The sequence below is a fragment of the Entelurus aequoreus genome, linkage group LG07 (assembly GCF_033978785.1).
Source record: "Entelurus aequoreus isolate RoL-2023_Sb linkage group LG07, RoL_Eaeq_v1.1, whole genome shotgun sequence".
NCBI lineage: Eukaryota > Metazoa > Chordata > Actinopteri > Syngnathiformes > Syngnathidae > Entelurus > Entelurus aequoreus.
In genome coordinates this window covers 65455115-65470525 of record NC_084737.1, presented here as the reverse complement: position 1 = coordinate 65470525, position 15411 = coordinate 65455115, and the positions used below count along the sequence as shown (strand labels likewise).

At 39.9% G+C, this 15411-nt stretch overlaps 2 protein-coding genes across 5 annotated transcripts in view; one reads left to right on the top strand and one right to left on the bottom strand.

The window, feature by feature from the left end:
- LOC133654164 (trichohyalin-like) overlaps positions 1-3906 on the bottom strand; it is a 23455-nt gene extending 19549 nt beyond the window's left edge. For all 4 annotated transcript variants that reach the window (XM_062054252.1, XM_062054254.1, XM_062054255.1 and 1 more), the window contains exon 1: positions 3737-3906. The gene's annotated coding sequence lies outside the window, so the exon portion shown is untranslated. The remainder of the gene's footprint in view (positions 1-3736) is intronic.
- Positions 3907-6297: 2391 nt separating this feature from the next.
- Positions 6298-15125, top strand: LOC133653170 (ATP synthase F(0) complex subunit B1, mitochondrial-like). Its single transcript, XM_062052217.1, has 7 exons — positions 6298-6417; positions 9151-9187; positions 9279-9424; positions 11943-12106; positions 12181-12306; positions 13085-13264; positions 14885-15125. The coding sequence occupies exons 1-7, from the start codon at positions 6390-6392 to the stop codon at positions 14960-14962; spliced, it is 759 nt and encodes a 252-aa protein (XP_061908201.1). The 5' UTR covers positions 6298-6389; the 3' UTR covers positions 14963-15125.
- Positions 15126-15411: the final 286 nt, after the last annotated feature.

Sequence of the window (15411 nt, the reverse complement as noted above, 5' to 3'; positions counted from 1 at the left end):
CCATCCATCCATTTTCTACCGCTTATCCCTTTCGGGGTCGCGGGGGGTGCTGGAGCCTATTGTACTAAAAGAAATAAACAATATTAACAATGAATATGTTTCTTAACTAAACTGGCAATAAAATTAAAATGCAAATGAAGATACAGCTTTACCACTTTAGTCATATTTTTTGCACTTAAGAAACTTTTCTATGACTTTATTTCCAGACGTCTTCTGTGTGTTTGAGATTATCATTACTGCCACAAGTGTTGGAAAAGTGTATTACAACTAAGTACTGCTGTGGCCCATACGGACCACAACAAAAAAAAAGGATATTTCTTGGCGGCCCTCACGGGGGCGGTCCACGGCTCTATGGTTGAAAAACACTGGTCTACTATGATTTTTGTCTGTTTATTTGGTCAGAGTTACAGAACGCTCTGCTGTTTTTAAGGATCTTCTGCAAAAAACTAGTCAAAGATGCAAAAAACTAGTCAAAGATGCAAAAAACTAGTCAAAGATCATCTCTATGACAGCACATAGTGTTTTTAACTATCTGATGCAAAAATGTGAGTCCCTCACACATTTCTTTGAACTGAAATGATGAAAAAGAGAGGGCCTACAATGGAACCTTGAGGAACACTACTAGTATAACTAAAAACTTTTAACAAATGACTGCTGACTGCATCAGAAGTTAACAAGCTACAGCAACACCTTAGTTACAAAAATCACATGAAAAAAATGTGTAACTGCCAAAAAGGTAGAGGACTTAAAGGGGTGCCTTGTGGAGCGCCTCACTTATGTAAAGCACAAGTTTGGACCCCAGTGTTCTATTTTTTGCTAACAAGGTCAAAAAGTCAATGCAAGGATCTGCCAATGTGTTTACAGGGGTCCAAGTTCCTCTATACCAAAGGAGCACTCTAGTGGTTTTAAGAATTTGCTACAAAAATGTTTTCTCCCAAGTTTTGAACTGAACTCGGATTTTCCCCCCAGGCCGCCAGTTGAACAACCCTTCTGCACAGGTTCTTTGTCCAGTGTCCACTTTTCGGAGTTGAACAATAAATGTCGCCCAAATATTCCTGATTTTCGTGTACCGTCTATACCAGGGACAGAGTTCAGATTACAGAACTGGCTCACATAAAGGAGGGGTGTTCATAAAGAGGGTGTGGTTTGAAGGGATTAGATATTTCGGAATAATACAGTATGAGTGGTAAACAAATTGTTCAATATTAAATTTTTTTGTACAAAATAACAATTAACAGAATTAATTGTGTTGTCTGTCTATCTGTGTTGGCCCTGTGATGAGGTGGCGACTTGTCCAGGTTGTACCCCGCCTTCCACCCGAATGCAGCTGAGATAGGCTCCGGCACCCCCCTCGTCCCCGAAAGCGACAAGCGGTAGAAAATGGATGGTTGGAATTGTCATTGATTGTCATGCGTCCAGTGTTGCCAGATTGAAAATATACCAGAAGCTTAAAACGATCGTATTTTGAGGAAAACTATCAAGTATACTTTATTTGACGTTGCTCAGTAGCCTCTGCTGTAGTGAAACATTACCACCGATTGTGTATAGTGCAGCTTATAATGCAGTTTTACATTTTAATCAACTAGCAACAATGCTGCAAAAAAAACTACCACTGGCATAAGTGTGCCTTAACCTGGTTGTAAATGGAATGTACACAGTTTGTGTTCGCTAGTAGTCAAGTATTAAAAAAGTCAAACTATCGTACATCGTGGGATGTGAGGAATTATTGACTTACAGAGGGTAAAATTGTCACACAAACATCGTACGCCTGGCAACACTCAATGCATTCAACTGAGGGATGCACTACTGTCACGAGTGGTGGAAAAGTTGTCACGGCGCATGTGCAATCCCGCATGTCATCTGCTGCAAACACCTCTGCTAGAAGCGTGTCGGGACACGCCCCACACGCCTGCAGAGTTGCAGGCAATCACCAATCAGCGCACCTGGGTCTGATGAGGGCAGACAGCATAAAGACCAGCGGACCCGAAGATCCAGTGCCGGAACATAGTCCACTCCTCGTAGTAAGCATCCCGTCTCTGGCTTCCCTCCGCGTACTTGCTCTCTCTGTGCTTTCCCTGTGCCTGTGTCTTATGTCCTTTGTGTTCCCCACAGTGTACCCTCTGTTTCTCGTGATCGAGCTGTGTGCCTCGACTTGCCACTGGATTCTGGACTGCCTCCCTCGATCCTCGACTCCTGCTTGGACACGGACCTCGTTACCTCCCTCCAGCCCCCGACCTATCGCTTGCCCACGGACTGCCTTCTCTCCTTGGCCCTTTGGTCTGACGAAGGATTCATCCAACACGCACTTACAACAAACTCTGGTAAAATTCTACATTAATAATTCTACACATCGTCCTGCACCATTCACGTTTAGTAGCATACACATCCCAACACATCATCAGCATCAGTTTCAATAAACCTATTGAACTGATCCCTGCCGTTGTGTCGTCTCCTTCCCCCGTCGTACGTACCAAAAGTATTACAACAGAGTGCCTATGCTCGACCTCAAATGGGGGTACGCGTACCCTTGGGGGTACTTGAAGGTACAGTATGCCAAGGGGTACGTGAGATTTTTAAAAAATATTCTAAAAATAGCAACAATTTAAAAATCCTTTATAAATATATTTATTGAATAATACTTCAACAAAATATGAATGTAAGTTCATAAACTGAACATCAAATCAAGTAGGCTATTCCATTCAGTACAATGCAACAATGCAACAATGCAATATTCAGTGTTGACAGCTAGATTTTTTGTGGACATGTTCCATAAATATTGATCTTAAGTTGATGATTACTTCTATGCGTAGAAATCTTTATTTATAATTGAATCACTTGTTTATTTTTCAACAAGTTTTTAGTTATTTGTATATCTTTTTTCCAAATAGTTCAAGAAAGACCGTTACAAATGAGCAATATTTTGCACTGTTATACAATTGAATAAATCAGAAACTGATGACATAGTGCTGTATTTTACTTCTTTATCTCTTTTTTTCAACCAAAAAGGTTTTGTTCTGATTAGGGGGTACTTGAATTAAAAAAATTTTCACAGGGGGTACATCACCGAAAAAAGGTTGAGAACCACTGCTCTAGTGGGGACTGGCGGCCCAACAATGTTTAAGAAACACTGTTATAGTGGACAAAGCATACTATTATTGGTCTTATGATATTTTAACCTTTATCACAGCTTGTTACTCTTCTTTGTGCTTTTGTTAATTGTACAGAAAGTGCCACGGGTAAATCAAATCAAGCTGTGGACAATAAACGGCCCCCAGCCTGCACGTTGCACACCCCTGATTAGTGCATTAGCTGCCATACATGCATGCATTCATGATGAGTTATGCTTTGGATCATGACAAACTTTTCCTTCTCCATTATTTTCTCTTTCCTTACACTAAGATAGAACTTGGCTTTGCTTTAATCTTTACTCGAACCACCTGGTTTAGCTCCAGGTGACACTGGTTGACGTACTATTGCCATCTTTTGCATGAAAAGTGTTAATATTTGAAGTTTTTTTTAAAAGGAAATATCTGTAAGTGCAGATGTTATTATGCATTGGCACACAATTACCTCTAGTTTGTATTGAATTGAGTAAATTCACCAAATGTAGAGTAGATGTTTTTCACTAGATATGACAATTGTTGGAGTGTATCTCCGTTCTCTTGCTGGATTTTGAATGAAACATGCAAGAAAAGACAAACATGTGTTAGGAGGCTGAAATCAGAAGGTTACATACCGCACCATCCTCTCATCCAAACTGAACGTGTCCTCGTGTGCCCATTTAAATATCATCCGTGTTTTCTTCGAAATGTACTCCCGCTTAAGTTTAGCTTGTCTGTCTTCCACGCTCTTTCTGTTGAGCATAAGTTTGCAGGAAGTGAAGGACCACGTCACTTGTTCCTCTATCTCAGCAGCCACTCATGCCTAAAATGATACCATACACGGGTGGGCCCAAAGATTACAAACAGAACATTACAGTACCCCCTACATGCTGCCTACATAGAACACACCACGTTTTGATCCTAATAACATTTACTGATAATATAAATGGCTGGAAAACATCAATAACTTCATGAATTTGTTTTTTCATTTCTAACTTAGGTTGTTGATTTTTGTGTTAATCCTCCTAAAGCATCCATAATAATCTAAAATCCCCCTTTGTGTTCTTTAGAGGATTGGAGAAGTTTTAATTAATTAGGAGGGTGTACTTTGCTGTGCTGTAAAACCGCCTCATACTGAGAGCTGTGTCTAATATTTTAGAATATAACAGAATATTATTAATGTATTTTCCTGAAAAATGGGGAAATTAAAATGTCTCTGTTTAAAAAAGCATGATACGGAAAATGAGCAGCAGCAGTGTACCTGGTTACTGTACACAAATAATAAATACTATACTGTATATGCCAGTGTACAGCAACTTCACAGATAGAAAATAGTAGGGTAATTGGGTGTATCCCACAATGGGGGAATTATGTTGTTGCATTGCAGGTTTTAAGACTTAGACAGACTTTGATGATCCACAAGGGAAATTGTTCCACACAGTAGCTCAGTTACAAAGCATGGAAAGGATAAGGATGGAAAGGATAAAGCACACAAGTGCACAAAAAGAGGGCGAAAATAAAAGGTATAAAGTAGACAAAAAATGTACCATAGTACAGTTTTACATACAGTAGCAGAAGTAAAACGTGATGAAAAACAAAAAAAATACAAAATATATACTACATATTGCGCACTAATATGTATGGATAAAAGATTAAAAAAAAAAAAAAAAAAAAAAAAAGGATATATGTATGTATATATATACATGTGTGTATATATATATACATATATATGTGTGTGTGAGAGAGAGAGTGTGTGTGTGTGTGTTCTTGTATTTATACTCTTCTTGAAACACCGACAAGGACAAGTAGCTTCCATATGAGGACCGGTGAACAAGTTAGGACATAAATCATGGTCCCAATATGGAAAACCATTGCATCTAATAGAGAATGTCTCATTTGCACCCCTGGTGGTAAAATCTATCAAAATTAGGGTGGTCCCATAAAAGGAGGGATTTTTCAAATTGACTGTGTGTTGGTTTTAAAAGTGCTCCCCCTCTGGTCAACATATGAAATAACAAGTGTGTGTAAAAATTAGTAGTGCTCCCCCTCTGGCCAACATATGTAATAATAAGTGTGTGTAAGAAATTGAAATGCAAAAATAAATAAATAAAATAAAATAAATATGTATGTACTGTAATAACTTGAAGTAAATAATAAATATTAAAAACCAATTACTAACAAAAAATAAAAATAAAAAAATTACTGAAAGCTTACCTTTTTTATATTTGCATAGTATGTATATATTGGAGTTTGTATGTTCTCCCTGTGACTGCGTAGGTTCCCTCCGGGTACTCCGGCTTCCTCCCACCTCCAAAAAAAACATGCACCTGGGGATAGGTTGATTGGCAACACTAAATTGGCCCTAGTGTGTGAATGTGAGTGTGAATGTTGTCTGTCTATCTGTGTTGGCCCTGCGATGAGGTGGCGACTTGTCCACGGTGTACCCTGCCTTCCGCCCGAATGCAGCTGAGATAGGCTCCGGCAATCCTCGCGACCCCAAAAGGGACAAGCGGTAGAAAATGGATGAATGGATGGGCATATATTATCCCATCCATCCCATCCATTTTCTACCGCTTATTCCCTTCGGGGTCGCGGGGGGCGCTGGAGCCTATCTCAGCTACAATCGGGCGGAAGGCGGGGTACACCCTGGACAAGTCGCCACCTCATCCCAGGGCCAACACAGATAGACAGACAACATTCACACTCACATCCACACACTAGGGCCATTAATGTTGTAAATACAAATCTTTATATATCTAGAAAGAGGCATTTTTTGGAGGTGTCAAGAAGGTAAAAAATACAAGAATGTGTGTGCGTGCGTGTTTGTGCGTATAGTTGTGATTGAATACACCCTCTTTAGTCTTTACTCTTACATGAGATGTCCCAAACATGAAAAAAATGATTCGATATTATGCAGTGCAATTCTTCACCAAAATTTAAAAAATAAATACATTTTATTTTTAAATAAAGTGTCCTTACTTCACTGCTGTTTCAATTCAAATCTTGTTAAATCTACTATTATTTGACACATCAGACATATTTTGTGTTGTATTTATTTAAACATACTGTAAATATATAAATAAAAGACACCCGTTGTGATGGTTGAACCGTATCCTTGTGAGCAGCACCATCTAGCGGTCGTTTTATTTACCAACTCCAAGGTTGTACACGATCTCGCGAGGTTTCGCTGCAATCTCTCGTTTGTCCGCCATCCTTGCGGCTCTTTGCAGAAGGGCACGAAGAAGACCGAACCAAGGTGCAAACAAGTTGGCCCTTCATTCTTCCAACATGCTGTCCAGGCTCGTTATACTTTCAGGTATGAACATCTGTCGTGTTTGATGAGGTTTATAAAGTTCCATTTGACCGTGACATGACTAAAGACAAGCAAATGTTGGGGTTGTGAAGCTTGAAGGGTAAAGTGAAGGCCGCACAATGAATGAGTGGCTAGGTCAAGATAATCATGGCTAACCAGAATAAATGTTTCGCCAAAATGCGTTTTTGTTATTGTTATTATTGCTAGTTTGTCATATTTTACAGCATTTATCTTACTTTGTGTCTTAGCAAGTGCTACATGATCAATGTGGACTGACCAGCCATGTTAGCACGCGAGCTAGCAGCTCCACACTGTTTTTTGGATGTCACCTTTTTGACAGTTAGTTTAGAGCTACTTCGTGCACTTAAGCTATTAAAACACAACAAACTATTATTGGTCAATAAATGCAATGGTGTGCTTTTTACTGTCAGCTTTGCAATAAATATGACTTTGAACAGTGTTTACTTGAACAAACTCATCTGATGTGTCTAAATGTGTCCATCTTAATTAATTTTTGATTAAAATGTAACTATCACTTTAGGGCAGGGGTGTCAAACTCAAATGCAGAGTGGGCAAAATTTAAAACTGAACAAAGCCACGGGCCAAGGTTGAACAAATTAACCTTTTAATAGGGACCCAAACAAGTTTTGCATTGAATATTGAACAAGCAAGGCTTATATAACTTTATAGTGACATGCAGAATCCAGTTTCAAATAATAATAATAATAATAATAATTAAAAAAATATCAATGGCATATCAAATACAATTTAAATAAAAATTGAATGCCTCATTTCCATTTGCAGCCTTCTGAGGTAAATATCAACATTAACTTTTTCCACAGGCTAATAAATTTGAAAATAAAATAACAATGAATAAACCAACCATTTAGGACTTTAAACTGCTCAGTTTGCAACACACTGATCTAATCTGATGTGCCCAAGCCAGATACCTGGCATCTTTTCTTGGGTGCTAGTTCATTAACGTCGGGGCCCAGGCTCGCAGTCCACCCGGACCACAGTCTTTGGGGGCGTGCCTTAAAGGCATTGCCTTTAACGTCCTCTACGAGCTGTCGTCACGTCCGCTTTTCATCCATTCTAACAACGTGCCAGCCCAGTCACAAGATATGTGCGTTTTCTGTACGCACACACACGTGAATGCAACGCATACTTGATCAACAGCGATACAGGTTACACTGAGTGTTGCCGTATAAACAACTTTAACACTGTTAGAAATATACACCACACTGTGAATGCACACCAAACAAGAATGACAAAACACATTTCGGGAGAACATCCGCACCGTAACACAACATAAACACAACAGAACAAATACCCAGAAAACTTTGCAGCCCTAACTCTTCCAGGCTGCAATATACACCCCCCCCCCCCCCCACACACACACACACACTTTGTAGCGTCCCGGAAGAGTTAGTGCTGCAAAAGATTCTGGGTATTTGTTTATGTTGTGTTACGGTGCGGATGTTCTCCCGAAATGTGTTTGTCATTCTTGTTTGGTGTGGGTTCACAGTGTGGCGTATATTTCTAACAGTGTTAAAGTTGTTTATACGGCTACCCTCAGTGTAACCTGTATCGCTGTTGATCAAGTATGCGTTGCATTCACTTGTGTGTGCGTGCAGAAGGCAGCACTCGTTGGACTTGATGAAAAGCGGACGTGACGATTTTCGGGAGGGGCACGGAAATTTGGGAGTCTCCCGGGAGGGTTGGCAAGTATGAGAATTAGCGGGGAATGCTGTGTTACCGCGGCACCGCCGCTGTATATAATCGGCAGGCCAGCTCTAGTGTTAATTTGATATCGCCTCAAGGGCCAAGTGAAATTTCATGGCGGGCCAATTTTGACACCCATGCTTTAGGGGGTCATTGAGTGAACAAAAACAAACAAAATTGACCCAAAAATAAAATGACCTCCTAAATGTGGGAGTATGTAAACATCTTTAAAAAAACAACTGTGTTCAATTTGAAGTAAGTCCCAAAAATTTGAAGTTCAACCGCGGAGGCATTGTGGAGATATTTATAAAATCTTGCCTTCCTTCCTACTTCCGCCAAACGAGCTGTTTGGAATTTTCACAACTTGTACAACGGTGAGGAAAAACATAACTGAATTATCCATAAATGGTATAAATACCAAGAGTGCCTTGTGCGCTTCCGGCATTGTCACCTGCACTGTTGTCAATAAGCTCCTTCTTTTTCCCTATCCTTTTGTTGTGGGGCAGACTGCATGCATATTTTGCTTTTGCCATTTCTAAAACAAATTAGTGTATAGTTGGAACTTATTATATCTGTCAGTAGTCTTGCCATGGAAGCGTTAAAAACCACAACAAAGGAGAAGCGGAGTCAAAGTGGGGGCAAGTAAATGCGTAAAACAGCACATTCTTAAGAGACGGTCAGAAAACAGCTTAAACGCTCTGTAAAATATAATCCATGCAAACTTTTGACCAAAGAACCACCATTACATGTTGTGTAGACAACAGGGAAGTGTTTTGAAAGTAGAAAAACATCATGATATGACCCCTTTAAAATTAGCATCATAACTATTGATAATGTATATAGGTACAGTTTAGTGTTCATACTTGTATCTTTGTCATCAGACCAAAGTTGGCGCGTTCAAATTGTCTTTAAAGTAAACACATGAAAAATATTTTATATTTGGATTAATATGGTTTTAATGTAATAATATACCAACAATTTCATGTCCATGTTTTCTTGTCCTGTTTGCAGCTAATTCTCTGAAAAGCAGTGGCCACCTTGGAGCTGGGTATGTAGTTTTAATACTTTTTTAAAATCCACTCTTGATTGTTGATGTTGTAGAAGTGACCACTGATATTATTTTTTCCATATTTATGTAGGCTGGTCCAGGCATCTCGCTCCCTTCACACATCGTCCCAGAGTCTGGCCCCATTGCCACCCCTTCCAGAAACGGGAGGCAAAGTCCGTCATGGCTTCTTCCCGGAGGAGCTTTTCCAGCTCCTGTACCCTAAAACTGGTGTAACAGGTCAGTTGTCATAAGCCAGAAGCATTATTTACTTTTCAGCAAATGTGCTGTCGGTCAGACACGCACAATCAGTTGGCTTTTGTAAAATTAAAACATCCCAAAAAATTACTGTCAGAGGCACACCATAATCCATCATCTGATTGATCCAAAAAGGTGCATTTATAGTGGAATTAATTTCCATAAGAGATAATGAAAACAGAAATAATCCGTTCCAGATTTCAACTGTTCAAAAAAACAAACTGATTACTGTTCCAATACAATAGTAAAAGTAAGCAAACCCCTTTAAATAATAGCAATCACAAACAATTAAGATGTGGGTTTGGCTTTTGTTGCTATATGTTCAATTTCTGGTTTTCAGGTCATCGTGGTGTTCTTTGCCATCACTGGTTCCCCTTAGCATGGCATCACAAAAAAGGCAAATCAAAATCAAAACACTCCTGAAGTTCATTCTTATAAATAAAGTTGATTTGATTTGATTTGAGAAGCTCACGGCAGGGTTTCCCCTACTGTAATTGATCGTGGCACCCTGCCACGGCAAAATAAAAGCCGCCACTCCCTAAAAATTAGGGTTTTTTTAATTGTGAAAACAAATTTAAGTAATATAGGAATGGATACATACAGCCTACTTGTGCACTATGGACCCAAAGAGGGACGAGCGGTGGAGAATAGATGGATGTATGACTAGTGATGCACCAAAAATTTGGCCACCGAAAAGAATTTGATTTACATCTAATCCCTTCAGCATTGCCGAAACAGGATGTTGTGATGACGTAACCAAGATGCATGGGATTGTCTGCGGCAGAAGCAGGATGTGTGCAACGTAGACACACTTCATTATATTTGAGATATACTCGCGGACAGCGTTCTACGGACATGGAGTGACAGAAATAGAGTATCCAAGCACGAGTGTAGTCTCCCAAAACACTAGAAAAAGATTATTTGGATGGCGTGGCTATGATGGTAGAGCGGCTGTGCCAGCAACTTGATGGTTCCAAGTTCAATTCCCGCGTCCGCCATTCTAATCACTGTCACTGTTTCCTTAGGCTGTGGGTGGCACTTTACCCACCTGCTCCCAGTGCCACCCACACTAGTTTAAATGTAGCTTAAAGATGTACACTACCGTTCAAAAGTTTGGGGTCACATTGAAATGTCCTTATTTTTGAAGGCAAAGCACTGTACTTTTCAATGAAGATAACTTTAAACTAGTCTTAACTTTAAAGAAATACACTCCATACATTGCTAATGTGGTAAATGACTATTCTAGCTGCAAATGTCTGGTTTTTGGTGCAATATCTACAGAGGGGTATAGAGGCCCATTTCCAGCAACTATCACTCCAGTGTTCTAATGGTACAATGTGTTTGCTCATTGGCTCAGAAGGCTAATTGATGATTAGAAAACCCTTGTGCAATCATGTTCACACATCTGAAAACAGTTTAGCTCGTTACAGAAGCTACAAAACTGACCTTCCTTTGAGCAGATTGAGTTTCTGGAGCATCACATTTGTGGGGTCAATTAAACGCTCAAAATGGCCAGAAAAAGAGAACTTTCATCTGAAACTCGACAGTCTATTCTTGTTCTTAGAAATGAAGGCTATTCCACAAAATTGTTTGGGTGACCTCAAACTTTTGAACAATAGTGTAGATAATGGGTTTCACTATGTAAAGCTCTTTGAATCGCAAGAGAAAAAGCGCTATATAAATTTAATTCACTCCGTAGATTTGTTACAAGTCAATTATAATAAAGAAAAATTCACTAAAAAGATTGGAGAAGTCTCTAGAAACTTGAAAAATCCTCAACAAAGTGCATTGTACAATAAGTGAAGTAAAGTGAATTATATTTATATAGCGCTTTTCTCTAGTGACTCAAAGCGCTTTACATAGTGAAACCCAATATCTAAGTTACATTCAAACCAGTGTGGGTGGCACTGTGAGCAGGTGGGTAAAGTGTCTTGCCCAAGGACACAACAGCAGTGACTAGGATGGCGGAAGCGGGGATCGAACCTGGAACCCTCAAATTGCTGACACGGCCGCTCTATCAACCGAGCTATACCGCCTATAAGCATCAACAATTGAAAAATAAAGCAAAATTATGTTGTGTTAATACTAAGTAATAAAACAGATTTGTTTCTAAATGTGTAACATTTCTAAGCTTTTTTAAAGGAAATAAATGCTTATTACCTATTCTGTGTTATGTATCTTATGTTGCACGATTGCACCAAGAAAAATTCCTAGTTTGTGAACCCGTTCTCAAACAATGGCAATACAAACTATTCTCGTTCTGATTCTGATCAACGCTGATTATGCAAATGATATGGTTACATCATATTGACCAGGCCCCCACCAGGCCATAGCCACACCCCTATCGCCACAGATATACTGGCAATCTGAGGATACATATTTTCATGGAGCAACTTTTTCTCGAAAAAAGAAATGTGTAACTTCAGGGTCAGTCAAATGTCGAAGGTCCATTGTGCTTGACCATGAAAAATTAACCATGAAGGAACTCCCTGTCGTCTAGGACCCTACATGCTGGGTACTGGTCTGCTGACCTACTTGCTTTCCAAGGAAATTTACGTCATCAACCACGAGACTTTTATCGCCATCTCCGTCCTCTCTATCATTGTGTATGGTGTCAAGAAATTCGGCCCGAGCGTGGCAGCGTTTGCTGACAAAATCGCAGAGGTAGGTTGACGTCATTCTGAATGTGTTGAAAGTACCAGCTTGCGCTCACAAAACTGTCCCATGTTTTTCTGCAGGAAAAAGTTGCTAAGGCTCAGGAGGTGAAGGACCACGCCATCACCGTTCTAACTCAGGCTATTGAGGGTGAAAAGAAGGAGCAATGGCGAGTAGCGGGACGCTCAATGCTGTTTGACGCTAAGAGGGTAAGGTCTTCTCTGTTCTGACCTTTTTGCGGGGGTTAAATTCTGAGACCATGCGTCAAAAGTGAAAAAGTGGAAGTAATAGATAAAAAGGTCTATTTTTGACATTAATTAAAGCATGGATTAGCCCTCTTGCTAACTTGTTGATTTTCTTCCTTAATTTAGATCAACATTTGCAATAAATGTTACTTATTAGACAACCCATCTTACAATGACGTCATGTTACGTCATACATGTATGCCATGTTACGTTATGAGTTTTATGCTTTACTCGCACATATAAATTACCGACTTGGTGTAACCCAGGTATGTTCTGTAAAGAAAAAGTACAACTGAGCCGGTTTCACCAAAAATACAAATTATTGGTTGACCTCTGCTGGCCACAAGATGAAATTGCATAATAAGAGTCAGTAATTAAGTTCAAGTTAAAGTACCAATGATTGTCACACACATACACACACTGGGTGTGGCGAAATTATTCCCATCACCCTTGATCACCCTTTGGGAGGTGAGGGGAGCAGTGGGCAGCAGCTGTGGCCCAGGGAACCATTTTTGATGGTTTAACCCCCAATTCCAAGCCTTGATGCTGAGTGCCAAGCAGGGAGGTAATGGGTCCCATTTTTATAGTCTTTGGTATGACTCGGCTGGGGTTTGAACTCACAACCTACCGATCTCAGGGCGGACACTCTAACTACTAGGCCACTGAGTAGGCTACTGCAATAATAATTACATCTTAATTACAGTTATAACCATCACTTATGCCGGTTTATTGTTCTTGTCAGAACAATGTGGCCAGGATTCTGGAGACTAACTACAGAGAGAGATTGCACACGGTGACCAATGATGTGAAGCGGCGCCTGGATTACCAAATCGCCCTGCAGGACCTGCAGCGCCGCATGGCCCAGGAGCACATGGTCAACTGGGTGGAGAAGAGTGTCGTAGGCAGCATCACCCCTCAGCAGGTAGGGGACTTCTCACTACAGGTTGTTTCAACTTCAGCGGTTAATACATTTCAACAGATAGAAAACATAATTGCAACTTAATTTACAGATGACAAAAATAAAGCAGACCTACACTTTGGAATGCAATGCAAATTTGATATATTTTCCCACTTTGTTGAATATCAAACAAAGACATGTTCATTTTTAACAAAAATGTTTTAGCTGTATATATGTATATACAGTGCACACATGCATACACAGACCTAAGTCCATATGACCAAACTTAAGAGAGATAGTGAATACTGATGTTTGAATCAGCGAAACACCTTTTGCTAATATCTTGTAAATGAGCATCTAAAATAACTGCTTAGGCAGACAATTTGTTCTTAAAAATGTTGCTGCATCAAGTGTTTTGATTAAGTTTTCTCACTCACACAGAAACACCTGCTCAGCTATTTTGGTAAATGGGAAGTTTTTGACACTAAACAAATTAAATCCATAAAGATATGCTGACTATATAATAGATTTAGTAGGTGGGTAAAGGCAGTCTTTTTCGTTCACACATCTTGGTGGTGTGCAGAGCGACTGCTTTAGTGATCGCTCTGTTCATTGTGCTTCTTTCTCGTCATACATGGTATCATTTTACATACATTGTGTAAATGCTTCCACCACAGTGAGATGCATTTTAACCGGTGTTTGTTGTTTGTTGTAGTCTTGCTCGGATCATAGAATTGCATTTTTCGCACTCGACTGGAGGTTTCGGTTTCGGATGCTGGAATAAGTTTGTGCTGCTACCTATTTTTAACAAACTTTGCACCGTTCAGTCATTTGTTCCAAGCCTGTTGCCGCAAAACCAAAGTGCAGACAACCCTTTTGTCTCGCTCTCGTTGGCATTAGCCATGTTTTTCATTTCTCATAAGGAAGTGAGGGTGTGGGCGAGGGCTAGGAAAGTTCATGGGGGCAGAAAGTATGCCAAAGCATGAGGAGAACTTTTTTTTTTTTTTTTATCGTCTGCAACAAAAAACTGTAATTTATAGATAAAATCAATATATCGCCCAGGCCTTTTACAAAAGCAGATTACTGGTACCTCTTTTTTTTGGTTTTTGGCTGACAAGCGGCTAGCAGCTAATTAAATGTGTGCCTCCATTCCTAGTGCGAAGCCAACCCCACTCCATTCCTAGTGCGAAGCCAACCCCATAGCTAATAATAATCACCTCCACTGCGGAAAATAAACTGCATTTCTTAGTATCTTACATAGTGTTATCACTGGAGGATGAGGCCAAACATGCTACACACTGAGAGCAAGCCAGGAGCAAGCATGCTAATAGCTAAGCTAACCGTTCAGCTAGTTTAAAACGAGACTAAAAAATATGTACTTCAAGAAGTCTAGATAGAACCAGGTTGCAGCAGAAAGTAACCATCTATTAATAAGTAGATTAATAAGCGCTACAGAGAGGATAATATAACAACTGTTGGTGTGTCAGCATTGTAACAGTTAGTACACATTTTGAAAAGTAGGCCAGATCGATCCACAGTCTGGTGGTGTCAATATCAGTAGTATCAGTATATGATCGATACTGGAGTAATTACATCAATCTTCTTCATTCCGAGAGCTTAATTTGTATTTGTTGTTGTTTTCAGGAGAAGGAGAGCATTGCCAAGTGCATCACAGACCTGAAAGCTCTGGCTAAGGCCACACAGGCCAAAGCTACAGTCTAAACTGTCCAATCTTCTACAAACTCTTTGTTCCAAGATGAGACGGGCACTTTGTCTTTACAGCTCCAACTCTGCCCCTTGTGGTCAGTCTCTCACTCTTGTGGGTGTGTACAGTCCTTCCACATCAGCTGATAGTCAAATAAAATAATTCCTATTCAACAACAAATTTCTGGCTGCTCTTTATTTTCACTGTTGTTCTCTTGCATATATAAGCTGTGACTTGAATATGACTCATACTTAGGTTTTACTATTTTTATGTCTACAATTACCAGAGGTGGGACCAAGTCATTGCTTTGCAAGTCACAAGTAAGTCTCAAGTCTTTGCCCTCAAGTCTCGAGTCAAGTCCCGAGTCAAGACAGGCAAGTCCCGAGTCAAGTCCAAAGTCAAGACTGGAAAGTCTCAAGTCAAGTCACAAGTCCTGCATTTTGAGTTTCGAGTCCTTTCAAGTCCT

Excerpts from the sequence above, each read along its gene's own strand:
- LOC133653170 (XM_062052217.1), top strand. The coding sequence starts at position 6,390 with ATGCTGTCCAGGCTCGTTATACTTTCAG. Across the intron at positions 6,418-9,150 it reads CAGGCTCGTTATACTTTCAG|CTAATTCTCTGAAAAGCAGT; the intron begins GTATGAACATCT and ends TCCTGTTTGCAG. Across the intron at positions 13,265-14,884 it reads GCAGCATCACCCCTCAGCAG|GAGAAGGAGAGCATTGCCAA; the intron begins GTAGGGGACTTC and ends TGTTGTTTTCAG.